This window comes from Pelecanus crispus, chromosome 26 (assembly GCF_030463565.1).
Source record: "Pelecanus crispus isolate bPelCri1 chromosome 26, bPelCri1.pri, whole genome shotgun sequence".
Classification (NCBI taxonomy): Eukaryota; Metazoa; Chordata; class Aves; order Pelecaniformes; family Pelecanidae; genus Pelecanus; species Pelecanus crispus.
Genome location: NC_134668.1, coordinates 1492175 through 1511520, shown reverse-complemented (window position 1 = coordinate 1511520; position 19346 = coordinate 1492175). Strand labels below are relative to the sequence as shown.

The following is a 19346-nucleotide window of genomic DNA, read 5'->3' as shown; positions in this document are numbered from 1 at the left end:
AGCCTAGGGTGTGTTGGGGCAGGAAACACACGACCCAGAGAAGGTGCAGCCGTGGGCTCTCCTGCAAGCCTAACTAGCGCCTGGAGTACTCCCAAATTCCTTTGGCGACGATGGGAGGCGAGCTGGAGAAGACACAAGAACCAGCCAGACTCTCATCCATTCTCCACACAGGCTTGGAGGAATAATTAACCCCGTTTAAGGCAAGAGAAACGTTCTGCAATTTTAGCGGGGCGCTGCAGATGCGTCTCAAAACGCCGAGTGGATGTTACAGCAAGAGGCTGCAGACCTACGCAGCCAAGAATAACCCCCTGCCCATCTTAAGGCTCTTAACAGTAACATTCAGCTCTTGTTAGAAGCCCAAAGCCTCGACTGCAAGCCCCAAAGAGCTTTATTCCTTTATGGCCCTCAAATACAAAGGATTGTTCTGTTCTAGTTCATGGGACAGCCACAGGCAACTTTCCCCAGGTCAGCACCAGCACCCCGCGCCCAGGCTCCATTTCAAACACACACTTCCTGAACAATGTGCAGCTGACAACAGCGGGACCAGTAAAAAGACTGAACAAAAATATAATGGAGTGGGCGTGCTCCAAAGTTTATGCTCCGAAAACAGAGCTCAGGCTCGAGGAGGGAAAACAAAAGAGGAAGAGACAAAGTTCGGAAGTTCCCAGGCTAAATGAAATAGCATCCTCCTCCTCCAAACAACTCCCATAAAACAGTGGGTCACAGCCAGCCTCATTAAGGTCTCCCATTTAGAAAAATGCACTGCTTTTGTTCCAGATTCCTGGACAGGTTTCTCATTTTATGCCCTGAAAGGTAGTAATGGCTTAATGGCACTTTCACAGGAAGCAATTCTGCCTGGGACCTGGGCCTTGGCGCTCGCCGGCGCTGCCGGCGGGCACAGCACGCCCCCTCCTGCCCACACGCCACAAGCCCGGGGCTCGTTTCGGGCTCGCCTCATCCTTGGAGCCGCAGAGGGGAGAGCAGCCACGCAGGGAGACAGACAGACCACCAGACAGACCACCGCGTTACCACACAGGGCTGAGGCAAGGGCCACAAGCCCGCTCCAACGCGCGCTGCGACCTCCCTTCCAGCCCAAACTCCAAAACGGGGCGGTAGGAAGCTTATCGCCACCGGCCCTCACACCCCACGGGTTTGCTTTGGTCTACTCAGAAAGGATAGTTACACGTCAGGCGATTTTACAGGAGGCTCTTCTACTTTGACGGGCGGCTCTACCGGCTTCTGCTCTTCCTCCTGCAAAAGTCAAGGAGTTGAGAGGAGGTCAGATAATAAATACCCCGGCCAGCTGAGCAAGAGAGAAACACCACAGCGGGGACACTGTCAAGACTTTTGGGTTCTCGCTGGTTTAAAAGGCGCACGCACCTAAAGATTTCAGCATTATGTGTTTAACTCTGCCTGCTAAGGCAAGGTTTGCAGCAAGAAGTAATAATCTGTGCTGACAGCCTCAGCCTGGCAGGGTTTGAACCCTAGCTGTTATGGACCAGACTCTTGATTTATCCAAAGTCTACTCCCTTACCAGAAAGTCTGGGCTTCACGAGGCTTAGGAAGTAACTCAAGGGAGATGTTCTCCAGCCTGCAAGCGAAGAACATCGAAACTACACGGTGCTCACGCTCAAAGCCCAGCAGCAATCCAGTAAGACCTGTCTCACTTCTCACCAAATAATTTTTTTGTGAAAATGAGGAGAAATCTTCCATATCCTCCACCCGTCCTTGCAGGGCACGCGCTTGCCAAGCAGCAAAGAGCCTGACAATTGGAGGAATCATTTTCCACTGGTGTTTTCAGCCCCAGGTCAGATCTCCTCACCTCTCTCGGAACAAACTCTCCTGCTTTAAGGCTTGATCCCACAGGCCACCCAGCCCAGCCCACACCTGCCCACCATGCAGGCACCAGCTGGGCGACTTTCTCTTATACGCTCTTTCTTACGAGCACGCCAACGCTCCAACCACGTTTGCTGTTCAGTTCGTGACAAAAAACACAGGGCAACACAGTGTGAATCCTGCTGAACATGGGCAGAATGACCCCGCTCTGAACCGGCGGCCACGCACCAAGATTACACACGCTGCCAGAAACCTGCACCGTGCATTCTGCAGGCTGACGCAGCGCCATCGAGCCTTTGCAGTAAAAAATAGCGGGTTTAGACCCCACAAGGAACGACAACGGTGCTTTAATATAGACGCGGCCGCAGGGATCGCCTCGTCCCTCATGCACGCAGCCACCACGCAGCCGCACGCCGCCCGGCAAACCAGAAACCCCTGCGCAGGCCAGTCTACCCAAAAGACGACTCACCTCTATTTCTTCTGCCAGGACATCTTCTTCATTTGCTTCTTCTTCAGCTGGAGGACAAAACAAGAGAGCAATTGCAGTAGCAGATTACTTCAGTAATATCTCTGGCTTCTCTAAAATCTACTATGAGGGTTTTATTCAGGAAAGTGGGAAGCAAAGGTGGTTACAGCAAAGCGCTCGGAGCGGGGAGCTTCTCTTTCACCCCGGAGTTCTGCGCGAACGCAGGTCGAAGCCCAGGAGATCTCTCACCACCGATAACCCCGATAACTTTGGGAAGGAGCCCACGAACACCCCAGCCCGCCCCACCAGCACCCACCGTGCTCCTCCAGGTAAGCCTGGAGCCTGTTGATCAGATCCTGCTTGTTGCCTTTGGCTTCCAGGCCACGGGCCAGGCATTCCTGCTTCAGTTCAGCCAACTACGTAAGAGAAGGAGCTTCCAATTAGCGCGTGGAGTTCACTCACGTGTGCAGAAGCACGCCAAGGAACAAGGGAATAATCATCATTTTTTATGAAAAGCATTATTATTTTTAAAATAAGCCAAAACAATTGGCTTTTTTAGGAGCCACGAAGGCTGCCTCCCCATGTTAAACACCAGCCGCACCCCCAGACCCGCGGGTTTCACCCGGGTAGCCGGGCCGTCCCCCCAGACCCGGAGGAGGATCGCTCTCCGGTGCCCGCCACCGGCCCCCGCCACGACCGAGGCCTCGCAGGGCGCATCCCCGGGCGGGCACCGGAGAGAACGCGGCTCCCGGGCCAGACGAAGGAGGGCCCGGGTACGAGGGGGACCCAGCCGGGACAGCCCCCGGAGCTCTCCCGTGTCCGTGCGCGGCCGGCAGCGCGGCCTCGAGGGGCCCCCAGCCGCAGGGACGCGCCGGCCGCCCCCGCAGGCCGCGGCTCCAGGCGCTGCCCCCCGGGCCGGAGCCGGCGAGGCCCAGGCGGCGGCGGGAGCCCGCGGTCCCCGCTGCCCGGGCCCGGCCAGGCCGCGGCCCCCGCTGCAGGGGCCCGAGGCGGCGGCGGCTCGGCCGGTACCTTCAGCTTATGGAGCTCCACTGTCTCCGCCGCCATCTTGTCACCCCTGCAGCCCCGCTGCCAGCCCCGCCCCCGCCGGCCCGCCCATCGCCCAATCAGCGCCGCGCTTCCTGGACCGGCGATTTCAAACCACTTCCCAACACCGTCCCTCACGACTGGCCAGTCGTCACCCGCGCCTTCCGCCCGCTATTGGCCCGCCAGCGCGTGAGGGGCGGTGCGGTGCTGAGCGACGGGCGAACCGACCAACGGCAGCGGGGAAGCGCTGCGGAGCGGCCAATGGACAGAGAGGGACGCATGCGGGGACTTCCTGGAGACGAGCCCGGGGGCGGGCAGGGTCCTGGCAACGGCTGCGGAGCCGCCGGGTGGGCCGGGGCTGGGGGGGCCGGGGTGAGAGGGGCCAGGGCCGGGGAGGGAGGGGCCAGGGCCGGGGGTGCGAGAGGGCAGGGCTGGGGGGGCCGGGGCTGTGGGGGGCCGGGGCTGTGGGGGGCCGGGGAGGGAGGGGACAGGGCTGGGGGGGGCTGGGGAGAGGGGGACAGGGCCGGGGGTGCGAGGGGACAGGGTTGGGGGGGGGTCGGGGTGCAAGGGGCCGGGGCTGAGGGGGGCTGGGGAGAGAGGGGACAGGGCTGGGGGGGGGGCTGGGGATGCCAGGGGACAGGGCTGTGGGGGCCAGGGAGAGAGGGGACAGGGTTGGGGGGGGCAGGGGACAGGGCTGAGGGGGGCTGGGGAGAGAGGGGACAGGGCTGGGGGGGGGGGGGCAGGGAGGGAGTGGGTGGGGCTGTGGGCGGACAGGGAGAGAGGGGACAGGGCTGGGGGGGGACTGGGGATGGGGCTGGGGGGGACAGGGAAGGAGGGAACAGGGCTGGGGGGCCGGGGTGCGAGGGGACAGGGCTGAGGGGGCCAGGGGCCAGGGCTGGGAGGGCCAGGGTGCGAGGCCATGGTGGCAGGGCCAGGCCCGGAGGGGAGCAGGCGTAGCCGACCATGGGGAAGGCGATGGTCCCCCAGAGAGGAGGGATCCGGGGTTGTTCCCCGGCCCCACGCATGTCTTAGGGCCGAGGAGCTGGGCTCGCGGGGCAGGGCAGGCGTTTTGCCTCCCCGCCCGGGGGGGGAAGCAGCACGGGGCAAGGGGAGCCCCGTTACGGGGTGGTTCTTCCTTTGTTCCCAGCATTTCTGGTGACACCTTCCTTTTCTCCTTGCCTTCGTGTTCCTGTCCTTAAGGTTGAGGTGCGGAGTCGCTAATTAGGGAGCTGGCGTCAGAGGCGTGTTGAGGTTCAGCAGGTGGGAAAGCCGGGGTGAGCGGTGCTGCAGGAAGACTGTGGATCTGGGGCTACGCCAGGAGCCCTGAGTTAGGAATCGCAGAGATTTGGGAAAAACCTCTCTGAGGAGACCTCTGGAAGCCTCCGTTCGTCTGCTCCAGGATGAACGTTGGCGTGGCGCACAGCGAGGTGAACCCCAACACGCGGGTGATGAACAGCCGGGGGATCTGGCTGGCGTATGTGATCTCCGTGGGAGTCCTCCACATCGTTCTCCTCAGCATCCCGTTCTTCAGCATTCCTGTGGTCTGGACGCTCACCAATGTCATACACAACCTGGTTAGTCAAAGCTTGGCCCGCTTTTCTCCCAGGGCTGGCGAGCGCGCAGGCTGGCTTTTGCTGGGTACGGTTCCATGGCCCCAGGCTCTGAGGAAGCCCCTGGTTCCTGCGGCGCGCCGAGGGGAAGGCTGGGGGTTTGGCACTGTGGGAGAGCCGTAGCTGATGAAATCTTGTTCATTAGCTTGGGTAACAGCATGAAACACGTTACTGTCCCAGCAGCAGACTGTCCCGGGCTTGCTTTACATCTCCTCTCCCCATGAAACCTGCAGGTCATGTACTTGCTGCTGCACACGGTGAAGGGGACCCCCTTTGAGACCCCAGATCAGGGCAAGGATCGCCTCCTCACGCACTGGGAGCAGATAGACTACGGGACGCAGTGCACCTCGTCACGCAAGTTCCTCAGCATCTCCCCGGTGGTGCTGTGAGTGCTGCTGAACGAGGCGGGAAGGCACCGGGGGGTGTCTAGGGCGCGCAGTGGGACCGCTGGGCTTCTGCCAGCACAGCCGCCCCGGCACGGACGGGTCCTGAGGCTGGAGAGGTTTCCCCAGCTGTGAGGTGCTGTTTTGTACGGGAAGCAGCAGCGAGGCACCCGAAATCCCGCCAGCGCAGGCGGAGGGGAGGGCGGGAGCGGCGCAGAGCTCATCCGGCGCCTGCCTCTCTCTCTCCCCCAGGTACCTCCTCACCAGCTTTTACACCAAATACGACGCGGTGCACTTCGTCGTCAACACGGCCTCCCTGCTCAGCGTCCTTCTGCCCAAGCTGCCCCAGTTCCACGGCGTGCGGGTCTTCGGCATCAACAAGTACTGAGGCCCAGCGCACGCGGCGCTTCCAGCAGAGAGGCAGCGGAGCCGGGGGACGGAGAGGGAAGGCCGGTGCGGCGTGAGGCACCGGCTGGAGAGCAGGGGTGAGGCATGAGGGCTGGGCGCGGGGCAGGGACCGCTCTGGCTTTTGGGCAGGGTTTTAGCGATGCTCCTCCATCTCAAAGGGGCTCCTCGCTTTGGCCTTTCTCTCTTCGGTGAAGAGAGGAGCGCGGCGGAGCGAGCAGTCGTGTTGCACGTGCGCGTTTCCTTCGAGCTAACCTCCATGTAACCATGCAAAAAGCACCGACGAGGGGAGAACTGCTGACTAGTGGGAAGAGTTGCCCACCTACACCTCCCTCGTCCTCACGTTTTATATATTTCCACCATAATAAAGAACTTAGAGCGACCGGAGCGGCATCCTCGCAGTGGGACCAGCCCCGGCTCACGCCTCCCGCCCACCCCTCCCCGCACAGACCAGCCGGACTTCTTCAAACCATATTTTTAATTTAACAAAAGTGATAAGAAAAAGGTACACTGCCATTTAAAACCTAGCTGCTCCGGTCTGGAAGTACAAAAAGGTTAGCAAAAAAGCAATGGTGGCCTACAGCAACAGTTCTCGGGGCGTTTCGGCTCCAGCAGGAGCATCCACGCCGGCAGCTCGGCTGCCGGCTCGCCCCGAGCACCTAAGCTCAGCCCTGCTGGCGCGGTCCGGGGAGCCTCACGCAGCCCCCAAGGGCTCTTCCTCCCTGCTAAGGACCGGTGCAGCCGCCGTGTCCTGGCTTGGGAAACGCTAAACGCTCAGTGAGCTGGCGGACACTCGCGCGTGTCTTGGCAAAAAATGACTTGCAATACAACTCAGGATTTTGGCCGCGGCCTGTAACCAGCTCCTGCCTCCTGACTTTGCTTTTTTTTTTTTTTTTTAAAAAAAAAAAAAAAAATAAGCCGCTCTTCGTCCCCAGCGCCGAGGGAAGGGGACGAGCGTCTCTCAAGCCAAGTTGAGGCAGGAAAAGCAAAACCGGCACAGCCAGAGGCTGGGCAGCGCCATGCTGCGAGGAAGACGCCCGCAGCTGACGTACGTGGCTGTACTAACAGAAAGGGGATGCATGCGGTAATAAATAGATCCGTACGAGCAAAAAGGAACAAGCTGCTTAAAAAAAAAAAAGAACTAAGTGAACCGTGCTGGCGGAGGCTGCCCGGCCACGGCTCCTTGGGGCGCGGCGCAGGCGGGGGGCTCGCCTGAGCCCCTCCAACGGCCCCCGGCAGCAGCGCGGCAGCTCCCCGGCCCCTGGTGCGGAGGGGAAGGGGCACCCGTGACGCCAGAGGCAGCTCCCTTCCCTCCGGAGCGGCTCCAGCAGCCACGTCCCCTGAACGTTTACAATAACCCTGAAGAGATCCAGCGGCCGGTCCGTCTGTCCGGCCGTCCCGGCCCCCACCTAACTGCCCGGTGGGCTCTTTGGTACGGCTGGCTCCAAGGCACAGCTCCTGCTCGTGTTGGCCGTGTCAGACCACAAACACCCTGGTTACTTTGAAATACAGAGATTGCATTTTTTTTTTTAAAAAAAAAAAAAAAAAAAGAAAAATAGATTTTTTTTTATTCAAAAGAGCCCTTTTCGTGCCTGGCAGAGCACCGTCTGCCCGGCCCCGCGGTGCCACTCAGCGCTGGAACGGCCGACGCACCTTCTTCCGCCTCTTGTGCTTGGCGTCACCTTTGGGTGCAGCACCCTCAGCCCTCGGGGGCACCCCGGCAGAGGCTGCTGCCCCCGGGGGGGCGGGGGGCGGCGGGAAGGGCCCCCCGGGCATCGGCCCCGAGCTCCCCTGAAAGACGCGGGTGAAGAAATCCTGCAGGTCGGCAGCCGAGGCGGGACTGCCCTTGGAAGCGCTCCTGCGAGGGGGGAAAGCGGGTGTCCGGGGGGGCCCGACTGAGCTCGGAGCCCCGCATTATCCCCCGCCAAGGACAGGGGTCATCCCACCCTTTCCCATCACCGCTCCGCCGCTGTGACCGACCTCTGCCGCCCTCCCGGCCCGGAGCTCCTGGAGCCGAAGGAGATGTGGTAGGGGACGTGGTGGGTGTCCGGGGAGATCCCCACGCGCTGGCAGCCAGCCCACTCTGCCAAGAGACAAAGCAGCCGCCGGTCACGCCGCCCCGGCGAGGGGGGGTGACGGCCAGCGGCACCCGCTTATCCCAGGGGCTCCGGGAAGGCGGCACCCACCCGTGATATCGTAGATCTTCCCGTCCATCATGGCGAAATAGGTGATCTTCAGCCCCAGCAAGCTGGATTCAGCCCAGAAGTCGCCCTCCTCGGCGGGGTGCAGCACGCCGCACTTGGCGCAGTACCGGGCGCTCAGGGGGTCCCGGTCCATCTCAAACCTCCTGCGGCGAGGACAGGCGTTTCCAACCTGCGGCGCTGGCTCCGCTCCCCCCACCACTGTCACCCCGTGCTCCTGGTTTTGGGGACCCCCCGGGCACATTGCTGCCGCCACCGCCACCTTGGGACCTACTTGTGCTTCCCCTGGCACTTGCTGCACATCATGGTGTTCATGGCCTCCTTCAGGTCGTCCTGCAGCCGGCTCAGGAACTCGCTCATGGACCTCGTCAGCTCGCTCTCCGCCATCCGCTTGCTGCGGCGGTGACAGGGGGGAAAAACCAGGCTCAGACCCCGCATAGCGGGGAGCTGGCACGGGGCGAGGGCAGCCCCGGTGCCCCCAAATCCTCCCCTCGCAGGCCACAGCTGAGCCCACTCACATCTCGTACTCCTTCCTCCTCTCCGGGCTGCTGACGATGTCCCAGGCTGCCCGCAGCACCTTGAACGCCGCCTCCGCCCTCGGGTGCTCATTCTTGTCCGGGTGCACCTGGAAAAAGCCAGAAACCTCAGCGCCGCATCCCAGGGACAGGTGGTGGGGGGACACCCGCTGCCCAAAGGCCCCCGCCGCGCACGTACCAGCACCGCCAGCCGGCGATAGGCCTTCTTCAGCTCGGCGTCTGACGCCGTCGCCTCCACACCCAGCACCTGGAATGGGTTCAGCTCCTCCTCGGGCACCTCCGCCATGGCCAACAAACGGCTCACCTCCTCACCAGAGCCGGCGGCGGGAGCTCCACCATCGGGGCCAGGCGCCATGCCCCCCGGCCCGCCTGTCCCACCCGCCCCGGGCACCCAGGGGGGAGCTCGCCGCCTCTGCAACCAGTCCCAGAGGTAGCGGCACGTCCGGCTCTCCCCGAGGAGCCCCCACGTCCTGCGGAGCACGGCCACGTCCAGGAGCGCAAGGAGCCGGGCCACCCACCGGCTCCTGCCCAGCCGATCCACGCCAGCAACCAGCGCGGCAGCGCCCAGGCGCCAGCAAAGCCGCAGGCTGCCCAGGAGCAGCATGAGGAGGAGGAGAAGCAGTGCGCAGAGCATCCAGAGCAGGCGGAGGAAGAACCCTGCCCCGGCTCGAAGCCACCGGGCCGCTCTCAGGGAGCCGCTCCGGGCCCGCTGGCCCACCCGCCGGCCCCAGCTCCGCACGCCGGCCTGCGCCGAGGCCAGGTCACGGGCACCGAGGCGGCAACAGGAGCAGAGCAACCGCCCGCCAGCCTCCGCGCCCAGCCTGCGCGCTTGGGCCAGCGCCGCCACCAGCAGCCCGCGGCAGCCGGCCAGCTCCTCCACCAGCCCCGGCGATTCGGTCCCGTCCCCGCGGCTCCTCTTTCGCGCCGGCCGGTGCCGCTTGCCCACGCCGGCCTCGCGCCGGCCGCCCTCCTCCTTCTCCTTGGGGGCCGAGCGATGCCTCTGCCGCCGCCGTGTCCTCCGGCCTCCCTTCCCCGCGCCATCCTCGCCGGCTCCGTCCTCCTCGCCCTCCTCCTGCCCGCGGGGCAGCGGCAGCACCGGGGCGGCGCTGGCCCGGTTGTGGCAGTTCAGGCTGCAGGATCCGTCCCGTCGCTCGGCTGCGGGGCTCGGCGGGGTGGCCGGCTCGCCCCAGCAGCGGCAGGAGCACTCGGGGCTCGGGAAGGGCAGGTCCTGCTCATCGTCGTCGTCTTCCAAACCGGTGGCCGGCGGCCGGCCGCAGCTCCCGTTCCAGGCAGCGCTGTCCCCGCCATCCCCGGGGGGGTCCCGGCTCCAGCCGCCGGGGCCGTCGCCTCCTTCGGCCGCAGCCGCCTCCCGCTGCCGGAGCTGCTCCATCCCGGCGGCCCCGCGCCGCCCCGTTGGCCCCGCTCGGGCCTAGGTCACGGCCATCCCGCCGGGCCCTGGGGACGAGAGCGGAGTCAGCACAGCCCCGACCGGCCCCGGGAGCCCCCGGCCCCGGGAACCCCCCTGGCCCAGCCCCGGGTGCCCACGGGACACGCACACACCCCCCCCGGGGACGCTTTTAGGCCGATTTCAGGGGATTTCCACCCCAAAAGGCGCAGCTCTGCCGCTGCTCGGGGTCCCGCCGCGGGCCCCGCTCGGCCGCCGCCTCCCCCTGGTGCGGCCTCGCCCCCCCCCCCGCGGCTGGCGGGGCCCGGGGGGGACCCGGGGGGGGTCCGGGGGTGGCCCCGAGGTGACCGGGGGGGGGGACGGGACTCACCGCGCCGGTGCCGGTGGTGGCGGGGGGGGGGGTCGCCGCCGCCTCCCGCCCCCCCCCGGGTCCCTCACCCGCCTCACTTCCGCCTTCCGCCCGCCCGCCGCGGCCACGCCCACTTCCGGGGGTGGGGCCTGAGTGCGGGCGCGTCGCTCCCTGGCGCCCCGCCCCTTAAAGGGCCAGCGCACACCCCACACCCCCCCCCCCCCGCCGTTAACCCCTTCGCCGCCCCGGGGGGGGGACCCCCGCGTCCTGCGCTGACCCCGTCGCGTCCCCCGCGCACAAAGCGGCTGTGGCCCGGCCGCGGCGTCACCCACGCGGGACCCCCACCCACGCGGGACCCCCACCCACGCGGGACCCCTCCCGGCCCCACACGACGGTCCCGGCCCCACGCCGGTTCCCCCCCCCGGCCCCACAGAAGGGCTCCTGCCCCGCAGCCCCCCCGGGTCCCGCAGCCCCCCCGGCCCCGCAGCCCCCCCCGGTCCCGGAGCCCCCCCGGCCCCGCAGCCCCCGCCCCACGCCACCGCCCCGCCCCGCCCCACGGCCCCGGCCCCGCGCGGGACCCCCCGCCGGCCGCTCCCCGCCCCCCGCCGGCCCCGGCCCCGGCCCCGCGCCCGGTCCCGCCCCGCACCGCCCCCGGCCCCGGCCCCGCGCCCGGCCCAGTCTGGGCTCCGTGGCCGGGCCGGGCCCCACCGCGACCCCCGGGACGGCAGCGAGCGGGTGAGTCCCGGCCCGGGACCGAGCGGAGACCCCCGCCCGGCCCCGCTCCCGCCCCGGCCCCGTGCTCCCAGCGCTCCCAGTGCCCCCGCTCCGCTGTCCCCAGTAGCTCCCAGCGCTCCCAGCTCTCCCAGTTCGCTGTCCCCAGTAGCTCCCAGTTCCCTCTCCCAGCTCTCCCAGTTCGCTGCCCCCAGTAGCTCCCAGTTCCCTCTCCCAGTGCCCCCAGTTCGCTGCCCCCAGTAGCTCCCAGTTCCCTCTCCCAGCTCTCCCAGTTCGCTGCCCCCAGTAGCTCCCAGTTCCCACTCCCAGTGCCCCCAGTTTGCTGTCCCCAGTAGCTCCCAGTTCCCTCTCCCAGTGCTCCCAGTTCGCTGCCCCCAGTAGCTCCCAGTTCCCTCTCCCAGTGCTCCCAGTTCGCTGCCCCCAGTAGCTCCCAGTTCCCTCTCCCAGTGCCCCCAGCACCCTCAGCCCTCCCCGCCCCGGCAGCTCCCCTGTTCCCCCAGCCCAGTCCTCCCAGTAGCCACCAGTTCCCCCCTGCCCAGTTCCCCCCCGCAGCGGCTGCCAGATGTGGGTGGGGGTGTGGGTGCTCCCCCTGCCCGCAGAGCCCGGGGTGGGGGTGCCGGGGGGCGTGGGGGGGGCTCAGCACCCAGCACCCATCGCCAGCCCCGCAGCCCCCGGGCGATGGAGCCCGGGCCCCCCCCCGCACCCCGCTGCGCCCTGGAGCCCCGGCCCCCCTACGAGCCCGGCCCCGCCGCCCTCTGCGCCCTCGGAGCCCTCTTCGGCCTCGTCTGCGGCTGCTTCGGTGAGCGCCGGCGGGGGCACGGCTGGGGGCACGGCTGGGGGGCACGGCTGGGGGCAGGGTTATGGCTGGGGGGCACGGCTGGGGGGCAGGGTTATGGCTGGGGGGCACGGCTGGGGGTCACGGCTGGGGGGCAGGGTTATTGCTGGGGGGCAGGGTTATGGCTGGGGGGCACGGCTGGGGGGCATGGCTGGGGGCAGGGTTATGGCTGGGGGGCAGGGTTGTGGCTGGGGGGCACGGCTGGGGGCAGGGTTATGGCTGGGGGGCAGGGTTGTGGATGGAGGGCACAGCTGGGGGGCATAGCAGGGGGACATGGCGGGGGGACACGGCTGGGGGACATGGCTGTGGCTGGGGGGCAGGGTTGGGGGGCACGGCTGGAGGGCAGGGTTGGGGGACATGGTTGGGGGACACGGCTGGGGGACAAAGTTATGGCTGGGGGGCAGGGTTGGGGGGCACAGCTGGGGGGCACAGCTGGGGGATATGGCTGGGGGACACGGTGGGGGGGCACGGCTGGGAGACATGGCTGAGGTGCAGGGTTGGGGGCCACAGTTATGGTTGGGGGGCACAGCTGGGGGGCACGGCTGGGGGACACGGCCAGGATACGCGGCCGGGGGGCAGTGCCGGGGGGCAGAGCTGGTGCTGGCGGCGGGGGCATGGCAAGCACACGGTGGGGGGCTTTGAGGGAATGAGGAGGGGGCCCGGGGGCACGCTGGGGGGCACGGCCAGAAGGGACAGCACCGGGGGCAGCTCCCAGTGACGCCCCTGCCGCGCCCGCGCCAGGGTACCGCTGCTTCAAGGCCATCATGTTCCTCTCGGGGCTGCTCTTCGGCTCCATCGTCATCTTCCTCCTGTGCTACAAGGAGCGGGTGCTGGAGACGCAGCTGAGCCTGGAAGCCAGCGCGGGCATCGCCCTGGGCATCGGGCTGCTCTGCGGGCTGGTCACCATGCTGCTGCGCAGCGTCGGGCTCTTCACCACCGGCCTGCTGCTGGGGCTGCTGCTGGCCACCGCCGCGCTGGTGGCGGCGGCACCGGTGCTGCCGCCGCCGAGCCCCTGGGTGCCGGCGGGCAGCTTGCTGGGACTGGCGCTGCTCTGCGCCCTCCTGGCGCTGCACTGGCCGAAGGCCCTGACTGTCCTCTCCACCGCCGTCTTCGGCGCCGCCGTCGTCGTCGTCTGCGCCGATTACTTCGTGGAAGCGCTGGCGCTGGTGCTTTACGTCTACGACCGGCTGCGGCTGGCGCCGGCAGGGCCGCTGTGCTGGCACAGCTGGGTGCTGCTGGGTGCCTGGCCGGCGCTCAGCCTCCTCGCCGTCCTGCTCCAGTGGAAGCTGACGGCCGACGGCTTCTCCCACGCCGACGGTGAGCGGGGGGCACGGCGGGCACCCCCTTCCCGGCCAGCTCGGGGGGCACTGGGCGGTGGGAGCAGCCGGGGGGGGGGGGGGGGTGCAGCGGGGAGGGCGTCCCAGGGTGCGGGTGAGCGCGGAGGAGGTGGGATGGTGGGGCCAGGGTGGCGATGGGGACAGGGACGGGCACGGGATGGGGACAGGATGGGGATGGGGACGGGATGGGGGTGGCAGTGGGGATGGGATGGGGACAGGATAGGCATGGGGACAGGGACAGAATGGGGATGGGGACAGGGACAGGATGGGGATGGGGATGGGGACAGGATGGCAATGGGGACGGGATGGGGACAGGGTGGGGATGGGGACGGGATGGGGATGGCAATGGGGACGGGATGGCGATGGGGCCGGGATAGGGATGGGGATGGGGACAGGGACAGAATGGGGATGGGGACGGGGATGGGCACGGGATGGGGACAGGATGGGAATGGGGACGGGATGGGGATGGCGATGGGGACAGGGTGGGGATGGGGACAGAATGGGGGTGGGGCTGGGATAGGGATGGGGACAGGGACAGAATGGGGATGGGGACAGGGACGGGATGGCGATGGGGACGGCGATGGGATGGGGATGGGGACGGAGATGGGGATGGCGATGGGACGGGGATGGGGACGGAGATGGGGACAGGATGGGGATGGGGACAGGGACAGCATGGGAACAGGGATGGGGATGGGGACAGGGATGGGATGGGGATGGGGACGGTGACGGGGACAGGATGGGGAAGGCGATGGGGACAGGATGGGGACAGGGACGAGTACAGGACGGGGATGGCGATGGGGATGGGGACCGGGGCAGCAACGGGGACAGGGACGATGGCAAGGATGGGACTGGGAAAGAATTGGGGACAGGGATGGCAGCGGTGGGGGAGGCGGGGAGGGGCCGGCAACAGGACAGGGGTGGAGCGGGTGGCAATGGCGCCGGGGATGCGGATGGCCGAGGGCCACAGGGCCGCCGAGGGCGACGGGGCCAGAGGCGTCATGGGGGCCGCGGGGCAGGGCTCAGCCCCCCGCTCCCCGCAGTCATCCTCAGCCGGCGGCAGAAGCGGCTGCAGCTGCTGCGCGTCCGGCAGAAGGAGGCCAAACGCCGGCAGAGCCTGGCCCCCGCCGAGGGCACCTACCGCCGCAAGCCCCCCCCGGTCAAACGCTATGCGGGCGACGTCCTGGCCCCGGTGAGTCCCGGTGCCGCCGGCGTGGCCGTGCCGGTGGCCGTGGGGCCGCTCTGACCCCCCGTGTCCCCCCAGAGCTACATCCGGAGCCTGCGGGACCGGCAGCTGGAGAGCGGGACCGCGCCGGGCCCCGCTGCCGCCCCCGACGCCGACTCCACCGCGCCCCTCACCGCCTCCCCGCCCCGCCGCCGCCCCTGAGCGCCCGCGCCCCACCGACGTGCCTTGGGGGGCCTTCCGGGGCCCCCCGCTACCACTGTGCCTGCCCCTTTAAATAGGCAAATGAGATGCCAGGTGCCCCGCCCTCCTGGGGGTGTGGCCACGGGGAGGCGGGGCTTCAGGGTTGGGGGGGGGGGTCCCTGGGGCTGGGGGGAAGGACACACAAACCCCGTGCCCTCCCGCTGCTCCTGCCCCACAGCCCCCACCCCACACCCTACCCTCCAGCACCAGAGGAGACCCCCCCTTCAAAATAAAGCCCCATTTTTATTTTTGTAGGACCTACCCAAACTCTATGCACGCACTGTGGGCCCAGCCCAGCTCCCCGCCTCGGCTGTGGAGGGTCCCGAAAGCCTTAACCCCACCACGGGGCCTCCCCGGCCCCCCAAACCCTGCCCCGAGCCCCCCCAAAAGCCCACGGTGGCCCCACGTGGGGCTTGTACCGGGGCTGCCGAATTAAAGAGCATCACAGGGGGGGCCTGCGCGAGCCCCCCGGGACCACCAAACCTCATCACCTGCGGCCGGAGGCGAGGGGGGCACGGGTGGCGGTGGGGACCCCCCCGGATCCCTTGACGACGGAGGTCCTGCCGGTGCGGGGGGCTGGGGGCCGCGGCGGTGCGGGGGGCCGCGAGGGCGGGGGTCTGAGGGTGCCGAGCCCCGGGCCACGGCCAATTTTGGGGCCACGGCAATGCCCTCCGGCTGGGTGCACCCTGCCCTCCTCCGGCAGTGCCGTGGGTGCCAGCACCCACCCTGCCCTGCCTGGCCGGTCACCGGGACGTCACCAGGACCCCCCAACGCGTGCTCCCGCGTCCTTCGGCGGAGCGAGGGGACCATCCACGCCGCAGCGCGGCCGCACTGATGCTGCTGGGACACCCTGGGGACAGGGGACACCCCCAGGGGCACCCACCGGCTGGCAGGGCTCAGGACACCCCCACATTCGGGTCACCGGGTGCCCGCACCTCCCGCCCTTGGTGATCGTGGCTGCGCCACCATTGCCCACCCCAGCAGCTCCTGAACTTTGGCGTGCCCCCACCCATGCACCCGTGGCTCTGTGGCACCGAGGGGCCTTGCCGGGTGCCTGGGACTGCTCCCACCCCAGCAGCTCCCAGGGGAGCGGGGAGGAATCCGGCAGCTCATCCCCTCTGCGGCGGTGCCCAGGAAATGGGGGGGGAGGGGGTACGGCCAGGACCCCCATCGCTGCCGGGAGGGCTCCAGCCGGCCCCAGGCAGCAGCAGCGCGGGGGCCGGGCTCTGCCGTCACCGCGTCCCTCGCGGCCTCCCCCCGCCGGGAAAGGCAGAACTGAGCTTCCGGCGCCGGGTCACTACTGCAATTTTATTATTGCATGATTTTTAAAAATAAAGGGAGAGAGAGGCCGCGACACAGAACACGAGGGGCTGGGGAAGATCGGGCGGGGGGGGGGGGGGCGGGGGCCGCTGCCCCGCCCTGGACGCAGCACGGCTCCGCCCGGCCCCACCCCAAACAAAATTAAAAAAAGAAGAAAAAAAAAAAAAAAAAAAAGGAGAGAGGTATTTTGAGAGTCACCGGGTTTCTAACACCGATAGCTGGGAACAACTGTTCTGGAAAATAAAAATAAAACCGACAGCACCCGCCCAAACCGAATCCCCGGGGCCAGGGGGCCAGGCGCTCGGTCCGGGCAGCCAACGCACTGGGGACGCCGCCCGTGTGTCCCCCCAACCCCCAAGTCCCTGCGCCCCCCAAATCCCCCCCGCCCGCCCCTTACAAGTCCTGCTCCAGGTCCCGCAGTTCCTCCTCCAAGGCTTTCCTCCGCCCCAGCTTCTCCAGCTGCTCTTTCGTCGGCTGCTTTATCTCCCCGGAGTCGAGCCGCTGCTGCAGCTCCTCCACCTGCCGCAGCTTTTTCTTCAGGTTCTTGATCTTCTTGCTCTTCTCCGAGGAGGGGACTTCCCCCTCGGTGGGGGCTCCGGTGCCACAGGCCGGCTGCGGCGCAGCCGCCCGACTGTCCCCCGGTGGCCCCTTGTCCCCGCCGCCGCCCTCCGACAGAGAGGCCTTCTCCAGCGCCTGGATCAGTTCGTCCGTCTCCCGCTCTCCCTTCTCCTGCTGCTGCTTCCTCTTTTCCTTGCGTTTCAAATTTCTTTTCGCCGCCTTGGACAGTCCCGTCTCGCCGCTCTCCGCCTTGCCGGGCTGTTTGCCGGGCTGCGCGGTGGCCTCCAGGCTCAGCCCCGGGGGCAGCTCGGGTTTGCTTTTGAAAAACTTCACATATTTATTCTCGTACCTGCACAGAACGAGAGCCCGTGAAGGCGCTTCTCCCCCGCCGTCCCTCTGCAGGGACCCCGGGATGGTGCCGAGGACCCCGGCGCGGTGTCAAAGACCCCGGCGCCAAACCCCAGGAATGCTCAGCACCTCCGGCAAAAACTCTGATGCAGAGAAGCCCCCGGGGCCCGGCTCTGCCCCGGGGACGAGGGGACCTGCGGGCTCTGCCCCCTCTGGCACGCAGCGGCCGAGCAGCCGCCCTCGGAGCCGGTCACCGCTGCCGAGCTCTGCGCCCCGGCAGATGCCTCCGCTCGGGATCCTCCTCGCATCCGCGGGACGGCCCGGACCCCCACGGCCACCCCGAGGAGGACTGGGGCGGGAGTGGATACGTACCGGCAGGATACGGCTTATGGGGTAAGGGTGAGGGGGTCGGAATTGCTCGGGCAACCTGGAAAGAGACTGAGACCTCAAGACGTAACCCGGCACACGCAGCCCTTGCAGTCGCGGGGCCGAGGTTCCGGGGTGCCTGGGGACAGGACGTTCCGGCAGCTCCGCTCCCCTTTCGCGGCACAGCAGACCCCAGCCCCGGAGCGGGGAGCCCCCCCCCACCCATGGGACACCCCCGTCCCCCTGCCCCACTTACACTGGCACCTCCTCCTGGGGCACGTATCCCTCCTTCACCCGCCGCTGCTTCCGCCAGGTGCCGTCGGGGCGCTGCGTGGATGCGATGTACTTCCCTGCGAGGCCAAGGCGCCGTCGGCTGGCGGCCCCGGGATGCCCCACACACCCCACGGGGCCCCTGGGACACCCCACGGCGGCCCAGAGGACACCCCACGCACCCCACAGGACCCCCCACGCACCCCACAGGACCCCCAGGATGCCCAACGGGGCCCTAGAACACCCCATGGGGACCCCACACATCCCAGGACACCCCAGGGTACCCCACGCAGGCACACAGGACACCCCACGCAGCCCCTGGGACGCCCAACAGGGCCCTCAGGACACCCCATGGGGACCCTAGGACACCCCACAGCAGCCCCACGCATCTCGGGACACACTGGGACACCCCACAGGGGCCTACAGGACACCCCACGCACCCCATGGGGCCCCCGGAACACCCAACGGGGCCCTCAGGACACCCCATGGGGCCCCCACGCATCCCGGGACGCCCCACGGCCACCCCAAGCACCCCACGGCCCCCCCCCCCCGCCCCAGGACTGGGGTGCGGACAGCGGGACACCACGGACAGCGGGGTGCGGGGACGAGGCGGGTCCAGCCCCACAGAGGCCGGGGGGGCGGGAGCTGCCCCACAGCAGATGGGGCAAGGGAGAGGCCCCACGGGCACGGGGGAGAGAGCCGGCCCCACGGGCACGGGGGCGGCCTGGCGCACGGGGACCGGGGCTGCGTCCAGCTCGGTGGGTCCGGGGAGGGCAGCAGCCCCACGGGGGCCGGGCCCAGCCCCACGAGAGCCGCCCGCCCCACGGCGCCGGACCGGGCCGCACTCACCGGTCTCGTCAGTCACATAGGGAGTCGCCATCTTGCGAGCGCGACACACTTCCGGTCTGCCAGCCCCGCCCCGGAAGTGGCGCGCGGGCCGGGTGTGGCTGCGGAGGCGCGCCGCCGAGCCGGCGGCCATTTTGTTTTTAAAGGGGCAGCGCCCCCGTGTTGGGGGGGACTCCCGGCATGCACCGGGGCAGCCCCCCCCCAACACCCCCCCCTCCCCGAGGTGCGACGTTGCCATGGCGACCCCGGGCCGGGGGTGCCAGGCCACACCCCCCCCCCCCCGTTCCCCGGGTCCATCGCCATGGCGCCCGCGGTGTCCCCAAACCACCCCGACCCGGTCCCTCGGGGACACGGCTGCGACCCCCGGGCCCGGGGGGGGGCGGGGGGGTGTCAGGGGCCGCGCCCCCCCGGCTGGGGGAGCCGCGGGGACACGCGTGTGGGTGTCGTGTGCCCCCCCCCGCCCCCTGAGGTTCAGCCGGGAGCGCCTGTGGGGACGGGAACCCCGAAACCGCCACCGCCGACCCCGATCGCACCCCGCGATACGGCGGGGGAGGAGGAAGCGGCGCCGGCGCGGGGGGAGCGCGGCCACCGGGCACCCCCCCGCCATGGGGACAACCCCCCCGCCATGGGGACACCCCCCGGGACACCCCCCCGGGGCTCCCCCCGGGACCCCCGCCGGGATGGGGGGGACCCCCTCGGGGCCGCTCGGGGGTCGTGTGCGTGTCCGTGTCCCCCGCGTCCCCGTGTGTCCCCCCCCCCCCCCGCCATATTTAGGGTCCCCCCCGGGGGGGACCCCACCCCCTCTCACAACCGCTTTCACTTTCAGGCCCCGCCGCCCCCCAGCGCCGCCATGGGGGGGGTCCCGGGTGGGGGGGGGGGTGTCCCGGGGGGGTGTCCCGGGTACGGGGGGTGTCCCGGGCGGGGGGGGGTGTCCCGGGGGGGTGTCCCGGGTACGGGGGGTGTCCCGGGGGGTGTCCCCAAGCCCTTCCCCACGCTCAGCGCCCAGGAGGGGCCGGGGCAGCCCCCGCGGGGGGGTTGGGGACCCCACGCCTCGCCCCTCACCCCCCCACCCCACC

At 68.5% G+C, this 19346-nt stretch overlaps 5 protein-coding genes across 8 annotated transcripts in view; 2 read left to right on the top strand and 3 right to left on the bottom strand.

Moving 5' to 3' along the window:
* The window catches only part of SARNP (SAP domain containing ribonucleoprotein), a 32982-nt gene extending 29600 nt beyond the window's left edge, over positions 1 to 3382 (bottom strand). For both annotated transcript variants that reach the window (XM_075725009.1, XM_075725010.1), the window contains exons 1-4: positions 3332 to 3382; positions 2619 to 2718; positions 2306 to 2352; positions 1184 to 1251 (exon numbers count right to left, since the gene is read on the bottom strand). In XM_075725009.1, coding sequence (XP_075581124.1) covers positions 1184 to 1251; positions 2306 to 2352; positions 2619 to 2718; positions 3332 to 3367 — 251 coding nt within the window. In that variant the 5' untranslated portion in view covers positions 3368 to 3382. The remainder of the gene's footprint in view (positions 1 to 1183; positions 1252 to 2305; positions 2353 to 2618; positions 2719 to 3331) is intronic.
* Positions 3383 to 3658: 276 nt separating this feature from the next.
* ORMDL2 (ORMDL sphingolipid biosynthesis regulator 2) lies at positions 3659 to 5762 on the top strand. 2 transcript variants are annotated; one of them, XM_075725018.1, is made up of 4 exons: positions 3659 to 3693; positions 4547 to 4920; positions 5190 to 5341; positions 5592 to 5762. In XM_075725018.1, the coding sequence occupies exons 2-4, from the start codon at positions 4747 to 4749 to the stop codon at positions 5725 to 5727; spliced, it is 462 nt and encodes a 153-aa protein (XP_075581133.1). In that variant the 5' UTR covers positions 3659 to 3693; positions 4547 to 4746; the 3' UTR covers positions 5728 to 5762. The 2 variants fall into 2 exon arrangements, with proteins under 2 accessions (XP_075581133.1, XP_009482349.2); XM_009484074.2 differs by lacking the exon at positions 3659 to 3693 and having other exon boundaries at positions 4487 to 4920.
* A 1611-nt stretch (positions 5763 to 7373) lies between these two features.
* On the bottom strand, positions 7374 to 9871 carry DNAJC14 (DnaJ heat shock protein family (Hsp40) member C14). The gene is made up of 6 exons (XM_075725065.1): positions 8660 to 9871; positions 8464 to 8570; positions 8220 to 8339; positions 7931 to 8091; positions 7725 to 7827; positions 7374 to 7602 (listed from the first exon to the last, which is right to left on the bottom strand). Exons 1-6 carry the CDS (start codon positions 9869 to 9871, stop codon positions 7374 to 7376), a joined length of 1932 nt encoding a protein of 643 aa, XP_075581180.1.
* A 1774-nt stretch (positions 9872 to 11645) lies between these two features.
* On the top strand, positions 11646 to 14523 carry LOC142596105 (transmembrane protein 198-like). The gene is made up of 4 exons (XM_075725086.1): positions 11646 to 11766; positions 12544 to 13119; positions 14180 to 14328; positions 14401 to 14523. The coding sequence occupies exons 1-4, from the start codon at positions 11646 to 11648 to the stop codon at positions 14521 to 14523; spliced, it is 969 nt and encodes a 322-aa protein (XP_075581201.1).
* A 1752-nt stretch (positions 14524 to 16275) lies between these two features.
* PYM1 (PYM1 exon junction complex associated factor) lies at positions 16276 to 18322 on the bottom strand. 2 transcript variants are annotated; one of them, XM_075725070.1, is made up of 3 exons: positions 18274 to 18322; positions 17411 to 17504; positions 16276 to 16789 (listed from the first exon to the last, which is right to left on the bottom strand). In XM_075725070.1, exons 1-3 carry the CDS (start codon positions 18302 to 18304, stop codon positions 16276 to 16278), a joined length of 639 nt encoding a protein of 212 aa, XP_075581185.1. In that variant the 5' UTR covers positions 18305 to 18322. The 2 variants fall into 2 exon arrangements, with proteins under 2 accessions (XP_075581185.1, XP_075581184.1); XM_075725069.1 differs by having other exon boundaries at positions 18265 to 18304.
* Positions 18323 to 19346: the final 1024 nt, after the last annotated feature.